Below are 20,573 nucleotides of genomic sequence, written 5' to 3' on the forward strand. Positions count from 1 at the left end.
GAAGCGTTTCTTATCAGTAGCAACAACAGCAAGGAGCCCAGGGACATCTGCCCTGTGGTCCCAGCGATCCAGCATGGCCAGACCCCAGCCACCTCCAAACCAGGAACCTTGGCTGGTGTGACAGCTTCTATGGGATGCAGCATGGATGTCTGTCCACTTGTCAAGGGGGGTTACAGCCCCGCAATGTGCTATATATTAGGCTACTGGTTTCACACAGTCACTGCTGCACCTGCTTGACACCCAGGACCACCTTTATCGGGTGCATCAATACCTCTGCTGAGCTGTCTGGGCTCCCAGGGTCATTAATGGAGAGCACTCAGCATGGTTTAGCTCATGCTTTGGTGGGTTAAAATGAAGGGAAGAAACCACAGACATGTTTGTTTCTCCCCACTTAAGATAAATGGGTTCATGACCCACTGGAGACAGCAAAAGCAACATCCCACCCATGGTCTTGGGTGAAGACACCCTGGAAGAAAGCCGTCTCTTTGTATTACAGCTCATCTCCTCCTGGTCTCCAGAGAGACATGGCAAAAGGAAAACTCACACGGCTTTAACCCCACCAGCTTGTGCCACAACCACATCTGTGCCCACCAGACACGTCTGTAACCAATGGGATTTAGATGCATTAGAAAAATCACATCCCTTTTCTTTCTCACCAAAGCTAGGAATTTTACAGAAGATTTTCTTCTAATTGGCTTTCAGTACAATGTCCTCCAAAATCCATGGGGCACCCTGGGAAAAGGATCCTGAAACGCTGAGCTCTTGCTGCATTTCAGTATTGAGCACGTTCCCCAGGAGACTGACCCTGCTCAGGTCTCGGAAAAGCTGGCTTAGTTAACACCAAAAGGGCAAGAAAATCCTTCCCCACTGAAGCAGGGCTTAAATGGCAGCATTTCTGCACTTCTCGGTGACATCAGGGATGGTGATTGTGGGGCAGGGGGGTGGCAAGAAAAGCTCTATGATTAAGTGATTGAACTGAAAAAAAACATTCTTTTGGACCTATCTGAAAGGTAGACTTTTCAATTTTTCACTGGCAAATCATCTGAACAAAATAAGCCCATTTTGTTTACTTGGGAACTTCTTTCCATTTAAAATAAATAATTCTGCATTTTAAGTTGAAGTGAAGCAAGTGAAATATTGTTTCAAACTGACACATCAAACTGGGGGGGGGGGGGGGGGGGCGTGAAGTAAATTGAAGCTTTTCTTTTTCAAAATTGTCTGGTTTGGTTATTTCAAACCAAACAACGAACCAAGATTGATATAAAACCACAGCATGTTGCAGGTGACCTGAAAGTTTATCTTTCAGCATAAAAAGTTCCAGGTGAAAATGTTTTCCTGGCTCCAGCAACAATTGATTCATGAGCAGAATTAGGATTTAAAGTTTGGGCCACACAGTTTAATCCACTCCCCCCAAATCCAGTCAAATCCTCTTTGAACACGACCGGGGTGGAGGAGAAGGGGGGGGGCAGAGAAATCTGCAGGGGAAACAAAAGAGCAGACATAGAAGACTCTGGTATCCACTTAACTTGAAAACGAGAAAGAAAGCAGTGTAAGACCAGGACAATTAGATCCTGAGCAACACAGACCTTTCCAAAAATGAAAGACAGCAGGGGGAATTAATGGGCATAAATGCAACCCAGTAATTAATTGATAAATGGCATTAGAGAGTTTTCTAAAGAGGAAGACTCCAACGTGACTTATCTTCCCAAAGGCAGAAGACAATTTCTCCCTCCTTTCACCTTGCAGATAAGGACAGAGAGCAGGGATCTTTCAGTGTTGAAGCTTAAGAGGAATCTGGAAGTTGAAGACAAACGAGAAAAGAAAAAGCCCCACACGGTGGGAGGGAACAGCACAGGGGGCTGTTGTTATTAACCGAGCTGCCTAAGCTGGAGAAGAGCGGTCTGCAACTATTCGCCACCAAATAATCCCTCTTGCAAGGATGGGAGTGAAGTGAGGAGTGAAATGGGAGCGGGAGCAGAGTCCTGTTGCAAAGGCAATGGGATTATATCTCATAGGGAAGAAGGGGACCCAGGGGCTGGGCTGGCCCATAGCTTTCTGCATAAACCCCTTCACCTTCCCCACCAGGCAATGGGGCAGGTCTGCAGTGTGGGACCACTTCTGTTTGCTGCAACTTCCCAGCCAGCCCCTCAACCACGTGCATTGTCCCCCTTGGACAAGACAAAGCCCAGCTGTGGGCTCTCCATCTCCTCCCCTTGCTGTCTCCATGCCAGCTGGAATGACTCATCTGTGCTTCACCCCAGCCAAGATGCTCAGGCCAATGCCCCCCACAGCTAACCTGCAGGGTCCACCATCTCCCGAGACATCCTGCAAGCACCTCCATCACCGCAGGCGTCCAACAGTGCAGCAATAATTTTTTTCAAGGCTGAATAAGCCTAATAATTGAGACACTTCCCTCCTGCCCTGCTAGACACTTATTATTAACAACCACATTGAATCCCTAGACAGGATTAACTGATAGATGGGAACACATAAATTTCGGTGTCTAAGTGTAGGTGTCTACGCTCCTGTCACAGCCAGTGGAGACCAAAGGCTCAGTTCAGTTACCTGAAGTTAGGCATCTTGTGCCATCCCAGATGCCCAAACATACGCAAGACATCTGCATCCTTCTGGAGCAGCCCACAGAGGGCACATGAGTTACACCAGGGCATCAACGTTAAGACCTAGATGACTGGTCTCAGGACGCACAAGCTTCTCAGTAGATAACGGCTGTCCCCGTTAATTCTTTTTAACTTGTGCTAAACAGCGGTTCCTCTCCACACCAACAAGATATGTGCGCTGCGAGTTACGCAGCTTCCTCCAAAAGAGACAGGCCCGGCTTGGTTTAAGAAGGAGAGGCTAAATTTGGGCAGAGCTGCAAGAGAAAAGGAGCTATGCTTGTTCATCGTCAACCCAAATGGAGTGAAGAGGCACAGCTGTTTGCCGGAGTCCTCTCAGCCTTGGGGGCAGGAGGGTAAGAGTATGGTGAGGTCAGGCCAGATGGGTCAGCAGGGATGGGACAAAAGCCAAATTCCCCTGAACAGCTGTCCATACCACCGTCCAGCTCTTGGTTTGTGCAAAAGCCCTTGGCCCTCACATGGAGGCAGCTCTGCATTGGTTCATAAACCCACCCATTCAGACTGGTCCTGGAGCAAAACCATTTGCTGCCACGGTGTCATCCCAGCAGAGAACTTGGTCCAGTAATTTCAGCAGAGCAGCCAGGTGAGACCCAAAGACTGGCCTCCAGAACCACCTCCAGGGTATCACAGACCCTGTCTCTGTTTCCCATTCCCTTAAAAGACTCCTTTGCAGGAGATGACCTGGAGGCAGGCACAAGCACAAGGGGTGCTGTGTGTCTGGAGGGTCTGTTTCGCTGGACCTACACAGTCAAGGTGTCCGGCTGCCCCTGCCCCTGACTGGGGTCCTCTTCTGCCATTCCTGCAGGCTGTACTCACGCAGGCTCCTCTCCCGTGCAAGAGGCTCTTCTGGACTCGGAAAGCAACGTAGGGCTTTGAGGTGGCACAATGCGTGCCCAGGTCTTGTTCCTACATGGACAACAGGATTTAGCTAGGACATATTTCTGGTTCTGGGAACTAGGAAGACCTTGGCTTCCTCAACCCAGGCACCACCTCTGGTCCCATGGGCTGGTGATGGTGAAATAAGGTCTATGACTGGAAATGCATCAAGTATTTTTCTGACACCCTGACTCTTCCCGGAGCAGTTCCTCCACTCCCAGTCCCTCTGGGTAGCAGGCAGACAGAACAGCTCAGCAGCTATTCATTCTTGTCATGAAAATAGGTGTAATCTCCAGTCAACATGCCAAGCCAATTCAGCGAAAACCTGCACAATTGCCCTGAGCTGAATCAATAGCCCCCCAGCTTCATCGCTGGAACAGGTCACCCGCTTATCAAGGGAGAGCTAAAATCATTCATAGGACGCTTGTGGCTTCACCGTCCTTGCGATGGCTTTCCTGAACTCTGTCCAAAGCAGAGACATGTCATTTAGATTCTATTAAAACAAAAGTGCACGTCCACACACGCGGGAGGAGAAGGAGGGAAGAGAAAAGAAAGAGGGAGCTGGGTGTCCTTGAGGTCATGTAATCTAACAAATCACGGAGAAGCCATTAGCACCATGAAATGACAGGAGGCAAAACAAGGCAGAACGTTAAGTGCCCGGCGCTACCAAATCCATCAGCTGCCCCTGTTATTCTGATGGTATGTCGGTGCAGCGTATAATCATCAAAATTGGTATTCTGCTGCAAACCATCCGTCTCGTGCTTTCACTCCAGGCTGAGTTTTGCTGGTCATTAGGGATCAAGGAGAAAGTACAGAGTCCACCTCGCATCAGTTCTTGCACAAAGTCTGCTTGGCTCTTCTTCATCAGCAGGGCAAGCAAGCAGGGTTCTAAATGCAATAACTCCCGTCGTGTGCTTGTAAGGAGGGGAAATAACTGAGACAGAGGCTTAATCAGCCCTGGAGTCATGAAGACTTTGTGTGATGTTATTCTGGAGGTGGGTGGTGGCAAAGCTAGTAATGTGTTAGATTTTCAAGGCCTTGGGGCTGGGTCAGCGTTTGGCTGAGTCCTTGTGTTGTTTGCAGACCTGTGATGGTAAAAAAGTGAATCACCACCATCGGAGCCAGAACAACCCGACCGTAGCAGATGGTGTAACCCACACACGTGCATGTATAGCTGTCACTCAGGGGGCAGCGGCTGAAAGGGGCCCTGAGGAGTCTTACAAGGAGGGACTGGCTCTTACTCAGCATGGGAAAAGGTTTTATAAGACTCCTTTGTAGAAGCTGGCAGGGATGTTAGAACTGACCAGACACTAATCGCCATCACCAGCAGCCTTCTTCTGCAAAGAAAAAGAGGAAAGGCTTTGAGCAGACACTCCAGACGTCCGACGGAGGTCCTTTCCAACTAGCACGTCTGCAATTCTTGGGAATGGATGAAATTCACATTCTGCAAACCAAGAGCGTGCCTTGTCTCATCCAGAGGGTCACAGAGCTTTGCAGCACCAGGACATCCCCATAAGAGGCAGAGCTTGCCCTGGGGTGGTTCCCAGCGACCTCATGGTCATTCCCTGGCTCTCAAGGAAAGACCAGCATTGCAAGTTCTACTGGAGAGACATCCAAGGACCTCTGCTTTCTGCAGGTTAGCAAGGTCTGGGTAGCAGACTTCAAACCAGGTGTGAAGCTACCAAGGCCATTTCACAGAAAAAAGGGCCAGCAGGTCTCAAAGCTCTTTTTCACCAAGCTTTTGTCTGAATAGTGTTGGAGATCTAGCACATGGACATTCAAAAGGGCAGTCATGCCACTTTTACCTGTGCTCTTCCATCCTCCAGCCCAGTCACAGGACATTCCCAGTGTGCAGCAGGGCATCATCTGGATGTTTGGGATGGCCCACTCTCAGCTCTGCAAGTCCAGGAGAAGATCCTGACCTCCTGCTAAAAATACAGCAGAGCTCAATTTAACTATAGTCCAGGGCCTGTTGTCTAACAAGACAGAGCAGAAAAGAAGAGCAGCCACCTCCCATCCCAGAAAACATTGTGGTGTTTGAAGTTCAATGGAGAAAGTTCTCCAGCCAATTGTCTGGTGATTTTTTTTTAAAGTATTGTTCATGTCACTCAGTGCCAAGGATTTCAAAGTGTGTCATTGTTGATTTTCTTTTGTCATTAACTGCCAGGTTTGGGGGGTGGTTCAGAGCTGAGCCGGAGGAAGATCGGAGGCAAAGCTGACTTGATTAAGACTGTGTTTTGAAACCTTTCTGCATCTTGCTTAAATTGATTTTCTTCTGCTTCTGCTCTAAAAGGGGAAGAAAAAAAAAACCCAAAGAGATCCATCCAAGGGAACATCAAAGGGAACTGTGCTATTTTCACTGCTGATATAAAAACAAAAAACATGCAAAGACCAAACTGCATGACTGATGCTAATAAAGTGCCTGAGAACAGAGCCCTGTAGACACAAGGCACAGAAATGGACGATAATACCTTGACGCAGTCCCGAGATGCTTGCAACGCAAGAGCTTCACACGTGCAAAACCCTCCTGGGAAAGACACTGTTGTGGAGACTGTGTGGTGAAAAAAATCATGCCAGGAATGATTTGAAACTCAGAGAATGACTAAACTTTGTCTTGCAGTCATGGTTTTTCTTTCTGGAAAGTGCAAGCAGGGGGAGAAAACCCAACAAAATTAAGCAGAAGAAAAAAATAGTTGAAAAAGCCACCTTTATTTTTATGCCCAGGAGAAAATTAGGTTGTTTCTCCAGACTGTGGCTCATTTTGGATTCACCGAGCAATGCCAGCAGGTTGGCTTGGCAGGTTGGACTCTGGCCTTTGGTCGCCTCAAGTCCAACGGAGACCAGGTACCTCTTGTCACATGTTCCCTGGGTGACACCTCTAACTCCGTCCTGCGTGTTTGACCTGATGTGTACACTCAGCTCAGGTCCTGCCCCAACACATATATCTATGGCTGAAGATCTTTGCACAGCCAGAGCAAGTCACTATGGGGCCACCATGTGAGAGCAGGTCTCAGGCTCTGGAGACCCTCTGTTTCAGTCCTACCATGGTAGGTCCTGTCCTGCGGCTGTAAGCTCTGCCTTGCCCTTCCCCTTGTGCTTTCTGCCCTTCTTCACATTAGCAGAATCTTGCTGCGAATCCAAAAGGGTAAATTCACACCTTCTAGAAAATTAGTCCAAAAGCTGTATCAAGCTGATCCAGCTGGGAATGGTAAGGTGACTGTTCATAAATGGAAGGGGCCTTGCAAGGGTGCTAACATTTTTTACTCCTCATATACATCACTGACCACAGGAATAACTGGCTTCTCATAATGAAAGTGGATGTTGGCACCAGGGACTCCTAGACATTTAAAGGTAGCTCTTAGATCAGTCTTTTGCACTAATATTGTCTAAGATGTCTTATGGACTCTTCTTTTGTCTTCACCCATTCTCTACCAACCACAGCCAGAAGCAGGAGGGCCAAAAATGGACCATCCTTGATTGAGGAGAGCCACAGAGATGAAATATATTCCTTCTCAGCCTAGTCCCAAAAGTCGTGTCTGTACTCCTGAGCTGAACAGTGCACTGAACTCAAGCTGCTGAATTGTTAGTCCTTCCTGACACACGTTTGGCCTTAGCACAAAGCACTATATGATTCTTGCATGGGTCAGCCTCTTAGGTGGCCCATGAATCATCCCAGCAGACAGTTTGCTGATGGCCGCTTTGTTTTGAAGGTATGAGAATTTAATAACACAGATGAAGACTGCTCTGTGCCTTTGGCCTCAGGACCCCCAAAACATTCCCAAGCACATTTTCATCTACGTGACATGACCAAAGCTCCTTGTTCTACAAGACTACGGACCACAAAGTGCGTGAAGTCCCTCAGTCACAGGAGGCTACTTTGGACTGAAACAGCTTCTTTATTTATTTTTATGCAAATCCAATGAAGATAAAATGATCTCTTTATGAAAGAAATTTCCACCTATAGCTATTTCTTTAAAGCACCTTTGGCTACCAAAGAAGTGGCAGTAGTAGCAGTAAACAGCCCTGTGTCCCTGGGCGAGCATCCCACCAGCTTTCCCTGCCCAAGCAGGAAGGTTGGTGAGCAACACCCTGACCTTCAGCACTTTCCTGCAGGTCTGGGCTGGGATGGTGATAGCAAACTCAGCCATTCTCCTGGGCACTGTCAGCCCCATTCAATCCCTGGCTAGTCATGATTGTCCTCTGCAAACCTCTCATAGCATATCACCAGTGGCCACTGTGTAAAGGAGGCCAGGAAAGAGGTTTGAGATGTGTTTCTCAAGGCAGTAATTCGGTTTGTCTTTGCTAATTAGGCCAGAACAGCTCCTCCTTCATTTATATAGCTCATCCGCTGACAAGAGCTGGACACCTGGGTCTCAAGCAGTGCATTTGAAGCCACACTGTGGTGTTTCCACCCCCATTTCTACATTCTCCAACTTCCTAATTTTACTTCTTTGGAATGGTTTGGTTTGATAATCTCAGCTGAGCACCTGGGACCCAAGCAGGCACGTTGCACGTGCTCTCTGATATCCAGATACAGCCCTGCCTCCACTCACCGATGGTCTTCAAACCATGGTGGACAGCAGAAGCAGTGTCTTTGCATCAAGATGCCACATCACCATGAAGCCACGGGGCAGGCCTTCTCCTCAGCTCCAAACATTGTCGAAATTTGCACTTTTTTCTTCATTTGTTTCTCCGAGCAAGGATTTAAAACAGAAAGGAAAGTTGGAGAGGGAGAGCTGCAGCACATCTTGCTTTGTCACTGCTGACACAAAAGTGCTCCATCTCCAAGCTCACTTTGTACTTCATAGCACTGGGACTTGAAAGACACTCACTTCTTTAAGAAATACTTGGAAATTAGAGAGATAAGACATCAGCTTTAGGCAACACTTCAGTGACAGCACTCAACAGGACCTCAGTCTTTAGCATGTGTGTGTATAATATTATAAATTTATTTCTCTCCTTCTCTCCATATATATAGAAATGTTGATGCAGTGAATTAAAATCAAGCTGTGCTTTATACTTTCATTTTTAATGGGACCATTCTTGGCTCCAAGGAGAGAGCTATCAGCCCCTGAACGGCAGGAACGGGTGGAGAGAGCAATCGTCTTCTGCCAAAGACAAATAAAGTAAAAGGAAAGAAAACGCACTGCAAGATGATGAATTGTTCAACTTCCTTGGCTGCAGGAGCCTCTTCATTAACCGCTTCACTGCCTTTTTTTTTTCCTTTTTTCTTTGGTTTTCTTTTTTTTTTCCTTTGGCTCTGTGCATGCACCTGTCTGCCTGCAGCTCTGTGTATGCCCGTGAGCGTGTTGCCTGCCTGCGGCTGTGTTCTCCCAGTTCAGGTGTCTATCCCCCTCATCTCTCCCACCCCAGGATGCAGCATTAAATGAGAAACATAAAAAGAAGTTGGTTTTACATTTTACACTAGCAATGTCGCCTCGTGCTGCATCCCAGAGGACAGATCCTGCCTCGTGCCAGGGCACCCACAGCAAACTCAGTGCAAACTTGGTGCACCTCAAAATTCAGGCTCCAGGGAGCCAAGGAGGACACTTCTTGTCTCAAGATGACTTCTTCAGTGTGCTCAAGAAAAGCTCCCCAATTTCTGAAGCTCACTGGAAGCCACTCAATTGCTGGGGACTCTCCCCTGTCCCCTCCATTTCTTGGCTCTTCTTCTACATCCCCCTTCATCCCTTGGAAACCCCTGCAGAGCCCAAGCAGGTCAGAAGCCCATGGACCTGCTGTGGGGCAGGATCCGGCCCCTCGCTCTGGCTCCAGCACCCTAGGGTGACTGGGCAGGACAGGGCATGGGTGGGACAGATGAAGGACTGATGGCTCCATTTCAGAAACTGAGGGCAACTGAGGCATGGAGACAGAGGCAACGACTTGCCCAAGGGCAAGAAGATCTTGCCAGCTTCATCACAAGTGCGGTGGCCTGAAATGGCCAAGGACGTACAGTCCTGAGTCCCTCTGCAAGCTGAGCTTGCTTCTGCTCCATGGGGAAAAGCAGCCAGTCCCAATGAGCCCATTAACATGCTGGGGCAGCTATTCTGTGGCCGGACATCCAGAGAGCCATAGTGTCCTCCTCCCAGCAAGCTACACCAGTCCTGCCTCAAATGCAGGACCCAACCCACGCCCAGGGTCCTGGCCAGGTCTGCCCGTGACCAATAGCTCAGTCTCAGGGTGGAGTTGCAGGAATGGAGATGAAGATGGCTGTAGCCTCCCTTCCACTGTCACTCAAGCGGTTTTCCTACAGTGTCACATCTCCTTGGCCACCTCCAGGACCAGAATGGGACCAAATGAGCCCTCAGCTCAGCAGGACCTTTCTCCTGGGTTGATGCTGTGCCTGTCATATCACCTGGATGTTTAATTCAAAGGAGGCCACCGTGTTAAAAGGAAGCCTAGGAGATGTTAAAACACCCCCCCACGCACACTCCTACACCCCCTTATCAGCCCTGGTAAGAGTGAAAGCATCCAAAAAAAGCCCAGAGGCCCCTACTAATTTCTTCGTAGGCTGGATCGCGAGCTCTCAGTTTTGCTGTTTGCAAAGTACCTGGTGTGCAGGGACCTCAGAAGTCTTGGCAAGAATGCTGATGGCGATGAGACACAGGAAGAGAAGAGCAGCTGCACAGAAAAAGAGACACCGATGGAGACGACTCACCCAAGTTACCCCAGCTTAACTTCTCCCCCATTTCATTTGCACAGGACCTGGAACATGTCAGTGCAGGAGGAAGATGGAGACTGGTAAATCAGACCAAAGCTGAAGAAAAACGTTTGTACCATGGGGAGAAAGGCACAGGAGGATGCTCCCTGGAGTGGCGTGGGCTCTCCATCACTGGAGGGTTGAAGAACATAAGGGCAATTATACCAGGACAGAGCAAAGAGCTGGCACCAGGCTCCATCAGGAATCAGGTTAAAATATGAAAGGAGCTGGGCTTTGCTCCTCCCGTCTTCTGGAATGTCTGGATCTTGTTGCTGTTGGAAATTGGATATCGGACTAGATGGACCAAGGGAATGGGCCCATCCTGTCTTCCCAGATGTTACTGGGAATTAAGAAAATGGTTGCTCCCTTCAGCACGTACAATCTAAAGCCATTTAATTTGATATAGATGCTTTCTCCTGAGCTAGCCAGGTTTTTCTCTTACCCATTTCAATCTTACAAACTCTGCCAAATGGTAAGTACAAGTACCACTGGATAAATGAGAAATGTACATGCACAGAGACTGCTCAAACCACCAGCAAAGCATGAGCTTGAGCCTCTCAGCTTCAGCCCTTGCTCAAGACCTCACTGGAGGTGGAGAGTTTCAGCACAGGTCTCCGTAATCATGGTCCCAGGTTCTCGCTTACCTGACCGGAGGGGAAATGGTGATGCCCAACTTCCCAGCAGACGCAGCATTTTGTGGACAATTTTGTCGCAAGAGACATCCAGGCCAATGCCAAAAAATGCAGATGGGCTAAAGCAGGTTACAGCACTCAGTGTACTCACCCTGGTGCTGGTCTCCACCTCAAAGTGCATACAGGGACAGACATGGTATATGAGTTGGCCTGTACAGCAGCAAAGCTGGGACAAGCACCCAGAAATGCCATTTTCAGCTCTCCTACTGTTGTTTTCCAAAGGTACCCAAACTGAGAGCAGACCCCTTTATAAAGGGGAAAGCTCCACTTGGACGAGTCATTAGAAGCTCAACGAGTCATTAGAAGCACTCGGCAGCTTTCATGTCCAGCTCACGCTTTTAATGGATTTGCAGATGATGAGGCAGAGGAGAAAGAGCAAGGAGAAAAGCTGCACTTGAGGTGCTGGTCCCTGGAAATCCCAGCAACAATTCAGAGATGAGGCTGAGCAGAGGATTTGATGGTCATCTGCTGCCATCTAGTGTCATCTGGACATCCAAAATCCCTGCCTGGCTCCATGAATTTCTTTAACCAGTCCTCAAGTCCTGCCCATCCCATGGACCACAGGCCACGTCTAACTTTTGTGGATGCATCAGGGTGGACATCACCCATCTGCACTCCCTGTGACCATCTCAGGTTAGAGAAAGCCAGCAAACAGACCACCGTGCATCACCCCTAAATTACGATCTTCTCATACCTCCGCTCCAAGCGGGGAGCCAGCTTGCAGCTCAAGGGCAAAGGACCTGGATTGGTCTGGGCATGTGGACTGGGAGGGCTGGTCTCAGCACTGCTGCTCTGCCTGGGGATGTGACGGATCATTCTGCACCGTAGCACAGCCAATCTGCCTCAAGAAAAATCTGCTGGTGCATGCAAGGACATCTCCCAGGCAGAGAAAGGGTCTCCAAGAAGGGCGAGAATATCTTTTGAGTACTTAGCGTGCTGCTGAGCAGAGCCCTAGACCAGTACGTCTTTGCAGAAGCCCTGAGATCACAAAGGGGGGTTTCTATCAATTCCTTTCTAGCCTAAATATCTCAAATTTAGACCCCCAATGTGCATGTCCTCGCTCTGCACTGTTGGTGAAGTTTGGATAGCTGTAAAGGATGAACTCCCCATCTTTCCCCACTGGCAACAGGAGGAGATGAAAGGGAGTGTGATACCCAGACAGGTGACATTAATGGGCAAGAATCCAAGCCCAGGGACATTGCATCACCTTGATGTGATCATTCAATTGCTGGTCCCACAGTAAGATGGTTTTCTGGCTGCAGCACAGTCATCCCTCACTGTCATTAAGCTAAATCATCCGACTCATTGAGAAAAGGTTTTTTCCAACCAACTTCATCATTGCAGCAACTTTTCCAAACCCTCTCCAACTGTTTAACCCTCTACTAACACCTATACCAGACAGTAGAAGGGAGACCATTCACAGGCAGGGAGCAGGGTTTCTCCTTTCCAGGAGCTCCGTAGGCTCCTCCTCAAATCTGACCATATCAGAAGTTCTCAGGAGATCGCTAAAAACAATGGGACCTTGGGAAGGTTTAGGGACCAGTTCATTTATCCTGTCCTCAGAAGGTCATCCGAGGATGATCTCAAGAGGCCCCTTTCAACATAAATGTCTCTGTGATTTCGTGACTTGTTATCAGGGTAAGAGGAGATGCTGGATCCTAGAACCCACCTGGATATCCACCAACCAAGAAAGGTACAGAGGTACCAGAGATGCTTCAGGGAAGGCCCATGTTCATGACCAAAGACTACAAAACAAAGCCTGATCATAAGGGAGTGAGGACAACTTAGGTTGAGATGGCCTTAACCACAACCTGCAATTAGCAGCCCATTTTGTAACACTGGGGATAATGAAACACCAGAACAGTTTCCTGAGGGTTGTTCCTGAGCCTACATCATGGATAACCTTTACGTTGGTTGGACACAGCTCAAAAAGATTTGTCCTAGGTCAGGTGGGATCTACCCCAGGGTAGTTGACATGTCACACAGAGTTGAACTGAATGATCCCAGGTTTAAGGGCTAACAGAAAGGGCTCCAGGGATCTGTTTGCACCACTGTGGTAGGAGACCTTGGTGTCTAAAGGGTCAGGGAACTGCTGCGCAAGAAAAGAGCCAAAGGAGCCAGGGGACTGTACAAAGCCTTTGTTCTCATTTCAGACCCTGACAGAGCCGCATGTCAAGTCATAGGAAAGTGGCACGGTATAATACTGTGCAGGTCAACAGCACCTTTCATCTGAGGATTGTAAAGCCCTTTCAAGACATCAGTTTGTTAAACCTCACAACACCCCTGTGAGGTAGGTATTACCCCCCCCATTTTACAGGTGGGGGGAACTGAGGCACAGAGAAATGCAATGGCTTGGCCAAGGTCTTTGGGCAAGCCAATGACACAAGCAGGAGGTCTTCCTGCTCTTGTTCCTGGCTTGTGGCTCCTTCCCCCTTTGGACAGCAGAGTGTTAGCAGCTCACAGAGCCACTGCTGGGCTTGCCCCATGAGCAAGGAACACGTAATGTCTATGGAGGGCTCCTGAGCCCCTTGAAAGCACCCTGGTAACCAGCTGCCACCAGCACTTCAGACATTAAACCCTTTCCCAGACAGCTTCTCCTTCCAGGTACGACCCCAGAATTGTCACTGTTTTTTCTTGTGCAATCAGGCAGGAGGCCAGGAGGAGCCTGAGAACTTGGATCCTTCACGGAAATGTCCCAGCACCGTATGGCACAGTCCAAACTGGAAACCACTTTTCTCTCGTGGCAAATGTCTCCCCGGAGACAATGCCCAGCATTGAACTCTGGTGGCAATGGGTGGTGGGGGGCTCTCACCAGGCCTGGAGGAGAAGGAGGAGGTAGCTAGAAGGATATTACACGGCTTTCGCTGCCACTGTCATCAGTATCTTAAGTCAGTGTTGGATGTTCTCTTGACCCCAAGTCACCCCAGCCCATGTGCAATGTCAAGAAGAAACTAAAGCTGGGGGGATAAATTGGCAAGGAGGCAATGCCAGGGGCTGCGGTGGAGTGTCCGTTGTGGGAACCCCACCGCCAGCCCACCCCAACCCTTAGTTATGTCACGGTACCAATTTCCCCTCTCCTCCCCCCACCGCTACAGTTTTTGTGCTGAATACATATTCTGTCTTATAAAAATAGTCCTCTGGTATCAAAAGACAAATAAAACAAGAGAGGAATAAAAGACCCCTGTCGCCAGCAGCAGTGCAAATCAGGAGAGCCAGCTCAGGAAAGATGGACTTAAGGTGTCCTTGGTTTGTCACTTCTTCAAGGGGAAGGAGGTTGATTGGAATTTGATGGCTGGGACTGGCCTAAAGGGAGGAGAAAGAGAAAGGAGATAACTCATTCAAGTGCAGAGACCAAGCACCCACCACCTCCACCACAACCATCCTTCCACAGCTCAGGGAAGACAGACCAGCTGCTGCCCCTGAGACCAGAGGGGCCCTGGGACTGTCATGGTCACCCATGTCCTCTCTCAAAAATATAACCCCAAATTGCATCACTTTGAGGCGTTTTCCTTTGGCATACCCTCAAAACCCTGATAGCACACAAAGTCCACCAAAGCATGTGGTGACACCGAGCAGCAACCAGTGGTGAGAACTGTGAGCCCACCAACTGTGGGAACCATGTCCCTGAAGGGTTACTGCTCTCAGCTTCCCAAAAACAGCCAAGGTAGATGGGGCACTATCAAGAGCCGTCACCAAAACAACCAATCCAATATGGATCCTATAGTCCATCCCAGGAATTATGAAATTTCTTACCTCATCCATCTAGGAAAGAAAACAGTTCCCCGGCCCTCTCTTACCATGTTGGTTATGTCAGGTAATGAATCCAGACTAGGACGTGGGCACGTCCTGCTCCCTGGCACAAGTCTGGTCCTGCCAGTCAACATTTTTTTACAGGGGCACCATTTCAAGAGAGGATGGCCAGGGACTGTTCCCGGTGGGCAGCAAGGACAAAACTACACCATCTGGGGAGGGACCCGAGTTTGGCTGCCAGGATGTGCCAAATCTTTCTCTTTCGGGACCACAGAACAGGTCTGTTTTATCTACTAGAAGACATGACTCATAGGGATTGAGTTACACTGAGAAATTTGGGGGCATATTCAGCCTCCTTGTGGTGGCAGCTACAAAGACATAGGAACCTAAAATGGTCCAAGAGTGTCAAAGCAGTAATCATCAAAGCAGACCGTTTGGGGATGAGGGACAACTTCAGTCCAGCATGGTGCCTACTCTCCATGGCTGGATATGGCCCACAAGCCTGGCTAGCAGAAACGGATGGAAGTGCAATCCCCTGAGACTCCACTGACCTATTTCCAGAGGATTTAGCAACACAGCAAGAGCTGAAAGTCATAGTGATGTCGTAAAGGACTTGGACTGAATCTCCCAGCTCCAAACTGGAAAGCCCGTGTCCTCCATTGCCTTAGACACAGGTGCCCAAGCCCTGCTATTATTTGGGTACCCAGAGGGGCTACATCCTGCTCACTTAAGAGCCTCTGGGAAGGGTGACATTTAATCCTCAGTCTCTTGAGTGCCAGCCTAGTGCTTAACCAAAGGCCATCCCAACACAAGCAGCAAAGACCATCCCCGCCGTGGTCCTGCACAGTGTCTGTGACTCACCTTTGAGGTGGCATCGGTCTGTAGGGAGGAAAGACGAAAGAGAGCATCAGTGTCCATCCCTTCACTCCACTGTCCCCCAGCAGTTCACCAACAGCCCCCTCCATGCTCTGGGACAAGGGACCATATGTACCCACCAAAGGATGACATCTCCCTTAACCCATCAGGACCCTGTAAGACCCAAAGTCCCAACCTTGGTCACCACTGGCCAAGTTTGGTCAAACTCTCTGGGCTCCTGACAGGTGAAGGCATGGCTGCAGATCCCAGACACCCACAGGTACCTTGCTCGGGTGGGCAGGCTCCTGCACCATGCAAGAGGGAGCATGGCCACAGGGGGGTTTATGTACGTAGGGTCCCCATATGGACAAACGCTTTGGTTGTGGTTGCTCCCAGGTAGCAGGATTTGGAACATCTTCTGATTTCCTTTCTGCCTGTTGCTGCTGCCCCCAGATGCCCCGTACCAAAGATCCCCAATGCCCTACAGGCCAATTCCTTCAAAGCTGGTGGGCTTCAAACTCCTCTGTAGCTACAGCAGCGGGTACAGACCCGCACAGCCCACAGCACAGAGCATTTCTCCTGCTCCTCAGCAGCCTGACCTGTACCCACCAGCCATATCAGGGAGGAGCAGGAGAAACCCAGGTCACGGTGAAGACACCACGAGGGGAAGACCAAAGCACACCACAGTGACATTTGGAACGTCCCACCCAGATGTGACCCACAAGACCCCCCAGTGTGTCCACCTGCAGGACCCCAGCAGTGGTGGGAGATAGCTCAACTCCTCTCTCAACTTACTTTAATGGCCTCGTGGGGTGGCTCATGGCACTTGTACCCGACACCTTGAAGTTGGTAGGAGGGACCATGACCAGCAGGGTCTGTCCATGTGCAGGAGGCAACTCTTTGGCCAGAATAGGACTTCCAGGCAGCGGCCGACGAGGGGGCTGGTGCTTTGGGACGACCTGGGATCACAAAGTGTATGGGGAGAGACAACATCCTTAGAGGAGCATCCAGCGACCTCCTACAAACCTCTCTCCCCTGGTGCAGAGCTGAGATGCTTCAAAGCATGTAACAACACCCAAATTACCTTAAAATATTCTCATTATCTAATGAGCTTTCTTCACCATTGCAACAGATTTGTCTCTTAGGGTGGTGTGACAGCTCCTTAATAGTGCCCAACCCAAAAAAGCCACAGGCAGCCAAAAACCAGGGAATTTCTATGAGTCTGGAAGAAAAGCACAGCCAACCAGCAAAGCTCACCAGTGGGGTCCTCACGGGGCTGCAGGGAAGAGGTTTCTTCGGAGGCGGCAGCTTCACCTGGGAGACAACAGTCTTGGTGGGGACCATGGGGGATTTGCTGACTGGTGGAGGTGGCCTGGCAGGCTTGGGGTCTCTCGGACGCGAAGGGATGGAGTGGGGAGCTGGGCGAAGAGGGTGGACAACGTTGACAGGCTGAGAACCAGGCTGGTGAGCGTTGGGTTTAGGGGGGAATGCAGCTCGCGTTGCCTGCAGGGATGAGAAAAGCAGAAGTACAGAGGAAAATCTTAGGTTTCCCTGGGTGCTGAAAAGCAGACGGTGCTGAATAGCACTTCAAGGTCTGGGTGCTAGAGAGTTGCAGGAGGAGCACTGGGTATTTATTGCACTTTCTGGGACCGCCACTTTTACCATCCCACCCAAAAGCTGAACACGTTTGCTCCTCGCTAACCATATGAGAGCACACAGGGATGAGAAAGGTGTTGGGGTGAGATCTGGACCAGGGTCAGCTCTGGTGAATCCATACCAGATTTCCACCAGACTGAATTACAGAGATGGGAGGCATCATCCATTCTGCCCTGCTCTCAGCCACTGTGGCTGTGCTTAAAAAACCTAAATTCTTCCTAAATTCAGTCCTGGGCTTACCCATCCCAAGGTCATCAGAGCTGACACAACCAGCAGCAGAAGCATCTGCCTCCTCAGAGACCCAGCACAAAGTCATCAGCAGGATTGCAGAGCCCCTGTAAAGCTTTGCCGCGGTGATGGGCAATTTCCCAGTGGAGGGTCCTGGCAATCACCGGGGTCTTTTTGAGCAGGCAGAGCTCAACAGGCTCACTTTGAGGAGGCACGTGTACTACTGACCAAGGGCTCACAGCGTAGACGCAATGCAAAACCAGCACGGAGTACCTGTTGCTTGCCCAGTTGCTAGAGATAGATGTGATCACCCACAAGTATCAAGTCCCAGGGAGGGAAAGGAAACCTGGAAGGCGAGTTATTACTTACTTTATTAGTGTGGCTGGAGGTGGAAATGTTCCGCAAAGTGAAAGCAGCTTTGGGATGGCCACCGTTTGACTTTCGACTGATGGTTTTGTTCCTGCCCAGGATCACAAACAAATCACAGATGGCAAAATGAAGCAACCATTTTTGCAACAGCTGCCTCCCAAAATGCTGCACGTCAGCGAGATCCTGTCTCCGTTAACAGATTGTTAACAGACAGTCTTGCAGTGCTGGGTGAGCAGGGATGACAAGTCTGTCTTGAGATAATGAGGGTAATGAAGGAGGTTGTTTGGTTCTGGGCTTTTTTCTCAAATTATTGCAGCAGCTCTGAGGTATGTGTGTGTCTGTAGCTGTACTGGGAGGGGAAATAATGAGAATATCTAAATTCAGCACCTCTTTAGAGCCCCTCCAGCTCTTGCAGCCTGCTAGGAGCAGATGGCAAGAGAGCTCCTCAGTACCAGGCCACCTTCGTCATCATGCTCTGGGGTTGTCCTGTCCAACTGATCATCCCTGTCCTCTGCTCAGGGGAGAGCTGAGAGCCTCAAATTGTCCCAGGAGAGAGCTCTTCATATCTCAACCAGGTCTCATAACACTTTGAAATAGGCCCTGTGCACCACCAGCTCCCCAATAACTGTTCCTACCAGGCTGGACGCTGCCAGTAGCAAGAAAACAAGGGTTTGGGGTCTCACTGGGTCCTGAAGAGAGAAGGGATTTAGGATGCATCACCCACCTATATGTCTCCTGGGTCCTCCTCCTCATCTCCTTTATCCATTTATTCAGGAGCGAGTTCTCCCGTCGGTACCAGAAGTAGATGCTCATCATCAGGGCCGGGAGGAAGAGCAGGAAGATGAGCAGAAGAGTTATTAAGATGGCTTCATGATCTGGCAGGGAAAGCACAAAGAAGAGTGGGGGCTGGGATAGCCAGCAGCCTCTGGCTCCATTCAATGCAAATGCCGGTCCCGTCTGCCCATTCCCAGCCACCCAAGCTAGAGACATCGTTGCTGATCACATCCCCAAAAATGGAGCAGTACCATCCGGTGGCCTCTGATAAAAATGGGTGGCCACCGAGCAACCAGAGCTGGGCACAGGCTGTGAGTCTGCCTGAATGGACCCAACCCAGCACATTTGGGAGCAGAGCTGTCAGCAGCTTTATCGCCCCATTTCTCCCTCTTGTGGCATCGCAGCATGACCACCAGCGTCACAAGACAAGAATTCGGGACTCACTGTCGCGCTGGACAGGGCCACTGTCCACGCTGCCGCCCAAGCCCGGCTTCTCACAGTAGGGGGGAGCCCAGCCAGCATCGCAGTGGCAGTTCTTGTTGCTGTTGCAGACCTGCAGAGAGAGACGGAGGGTTGGAGACCACAAGGGATGTATGGAAATGATGGTCTGTATGGTGGAGATGACAGCAGATGGCCAATGGTAGGAGTCTGGTCTGAAGGAGCTTAAGCCCTGCCAATATTCACCCCTTGAACATCACTTGGATCATGTCTGTGTTGCCCTCAAATCTGTGATTGCAATGTAGAGAGATACTTTTATTTCCCTGCTCTTTGCAGAAACCTTGAAGACAGGTATCTTACACCCTCAGTTTTCACACCAGTTGACTACACAGGCCTGATGCCCTTAATACGTTGCATTAGGCTAGAAGTTTGTTAAACATCTTCCCCTTTGGATCTTCCCATTAAACCACAGCATTGTTGTTGCCTTATCTGACAAAACCCTGTGTTCTGCAGAGGTCAAATCTTTGTAGCCTTTAAGCTTTGGACAAATGTGGTTCTTTCTATTCGCTGAACCACTGCCCTGCCTTTTTTCAGTCCCAGTTGTGTTTCTAACTCTTGCTTTGCTCTCAGAGGGAACAGGCACCTGCTCTGAGCTCTAAACACTCTCCAGTTCAAACCGGACCCTCATCCAAATTTTGCAGATGGTCCTTACATCACGAATGATCTTCTTCCTCTAACTTGGACACGGGTAAGCAAAGATCTCAGCTCAGTTGCACCCATAGCTGATGCATGAGAGAGTTATGAGAAGCAGATGCCCACTGTGTTGCAAGGCTCATCCCCGGGGCAGACACTTGGTTTTGCTTAAGAATCTGTGCTTATCGTAGGAGCCTGCTGTAGGTCTCAGGCAATAACTCACCCCATGGCCGTTGCACCGGGAAACGCACTTTTCCAGCTCAAAAAGGGAGGCATTCTGGCACCGGCGATCTTTGCAAACCTGAGAGAAAGCCAAGAAGCTGAGCTTAGAGAAAGACCTGAGGGAGGGGGGACAGTGATATTCTGGCTTCACAGATGGGAGTCCTCTGGAAGGATGCTGTCTGTTGGAAAACGCAGGTTCGTTAAATCGTCTTGTTCCAGACCAACATATTTCACTCCAATTTTCAGCACAGCCCAGGAAACCTCTGCCATTCCCCTATCCAGGATGGCTCAACGGAGACCAGGGACCAACGCTCCCACCCCCCTTCCCTGACAACCCACCTGGCAGCTCCTGGAGAAGGCATTTCCCATCTGGCTCTAAAACACAGGCTCCAGCCAAAAAAACTGACACTGGATTTCAAAACCAGCCATCCTTTCTCATGAAAATGTCGACATTTTGGCCTTCCATCCCAAACTGGGATGAAAATTTCACAATTAAAATGCCAAATAGCAAAGGCCATGTCTCCGCAGCCAGCTCTGTCTGGCATGCCTCCCTGCTACCGTGTTGTCTACCAGGCTTCTCTCCTTCGTCAGCTGAACTGACCCTCTGTAAAGTACTAGGAGATGTGGGGGCTTTAAAAGAGACTATTACTAGGTTAGCAGCATCTGTTTGGATCTGTTCTCTTG

The 20,573-nt window shown here is 49.6% G+C and overlaps 1 protein-coding gene across 1 annotated transcript in view; it reads right to left on the minus strand.

Moving 5' to 3' along the window:
• Positions 1–13,105: 13,105 nt before the first annotated feature.
• The window catches only part of ADAM33 (ADAM metallopeptidase domain 33), a 30,040-nt gene continuing 22,572 nt past the window's right edge, over positions 13,106–20,573 (minus strand). Inside the window, exons 17-24 of the mRNA XM_049792731.1 lie at positions 19,891–19,968; positions 18,981–19,089; positions 18,487–18,637; positions 17,763–17,853; positions 16,767–17,012; positions 16,305–16,468; positions 15,516–15,533; positions 13,106–14,207 (exon numbers count right to left, since the gene is read on the minus strand). Coding sequence (XP_049648688.1) covers positions 14,156–14,207; positions 15,516–15,533; positions 16,305–16,468; positions 16,767–17,012; positions 17,763–17,853; positions 18,487–18,637; positions 18,981–19,089; positions 19,891–19,968 — 909 coding nt within the window. The 3' untranslated portion in view covers positions 13,106–14,155. The remainder of the gene's footprint in view (positions 14,208–15,515; positions 15,534–16,304; positions 16,469–16,766; positions 17,013–17,762; positions 17,854–18,486; positions 18,638–18,980; positions 19,090–19,890; positions 19,969–20,573) is intronic.

This window comes from Accipiter gentilis, chromosome 3 (assembly GCF_929443795.1).
Source record: "Accipiter gentilis chromosome 3, bAccGen1.1, whole genome shotgun sequence".
Lineage (NCBI taxonomy): Eukaryota > Metazoa > Chordata > Aves > Accipitriformes > Accipitridae > Astur > Astur gentilis.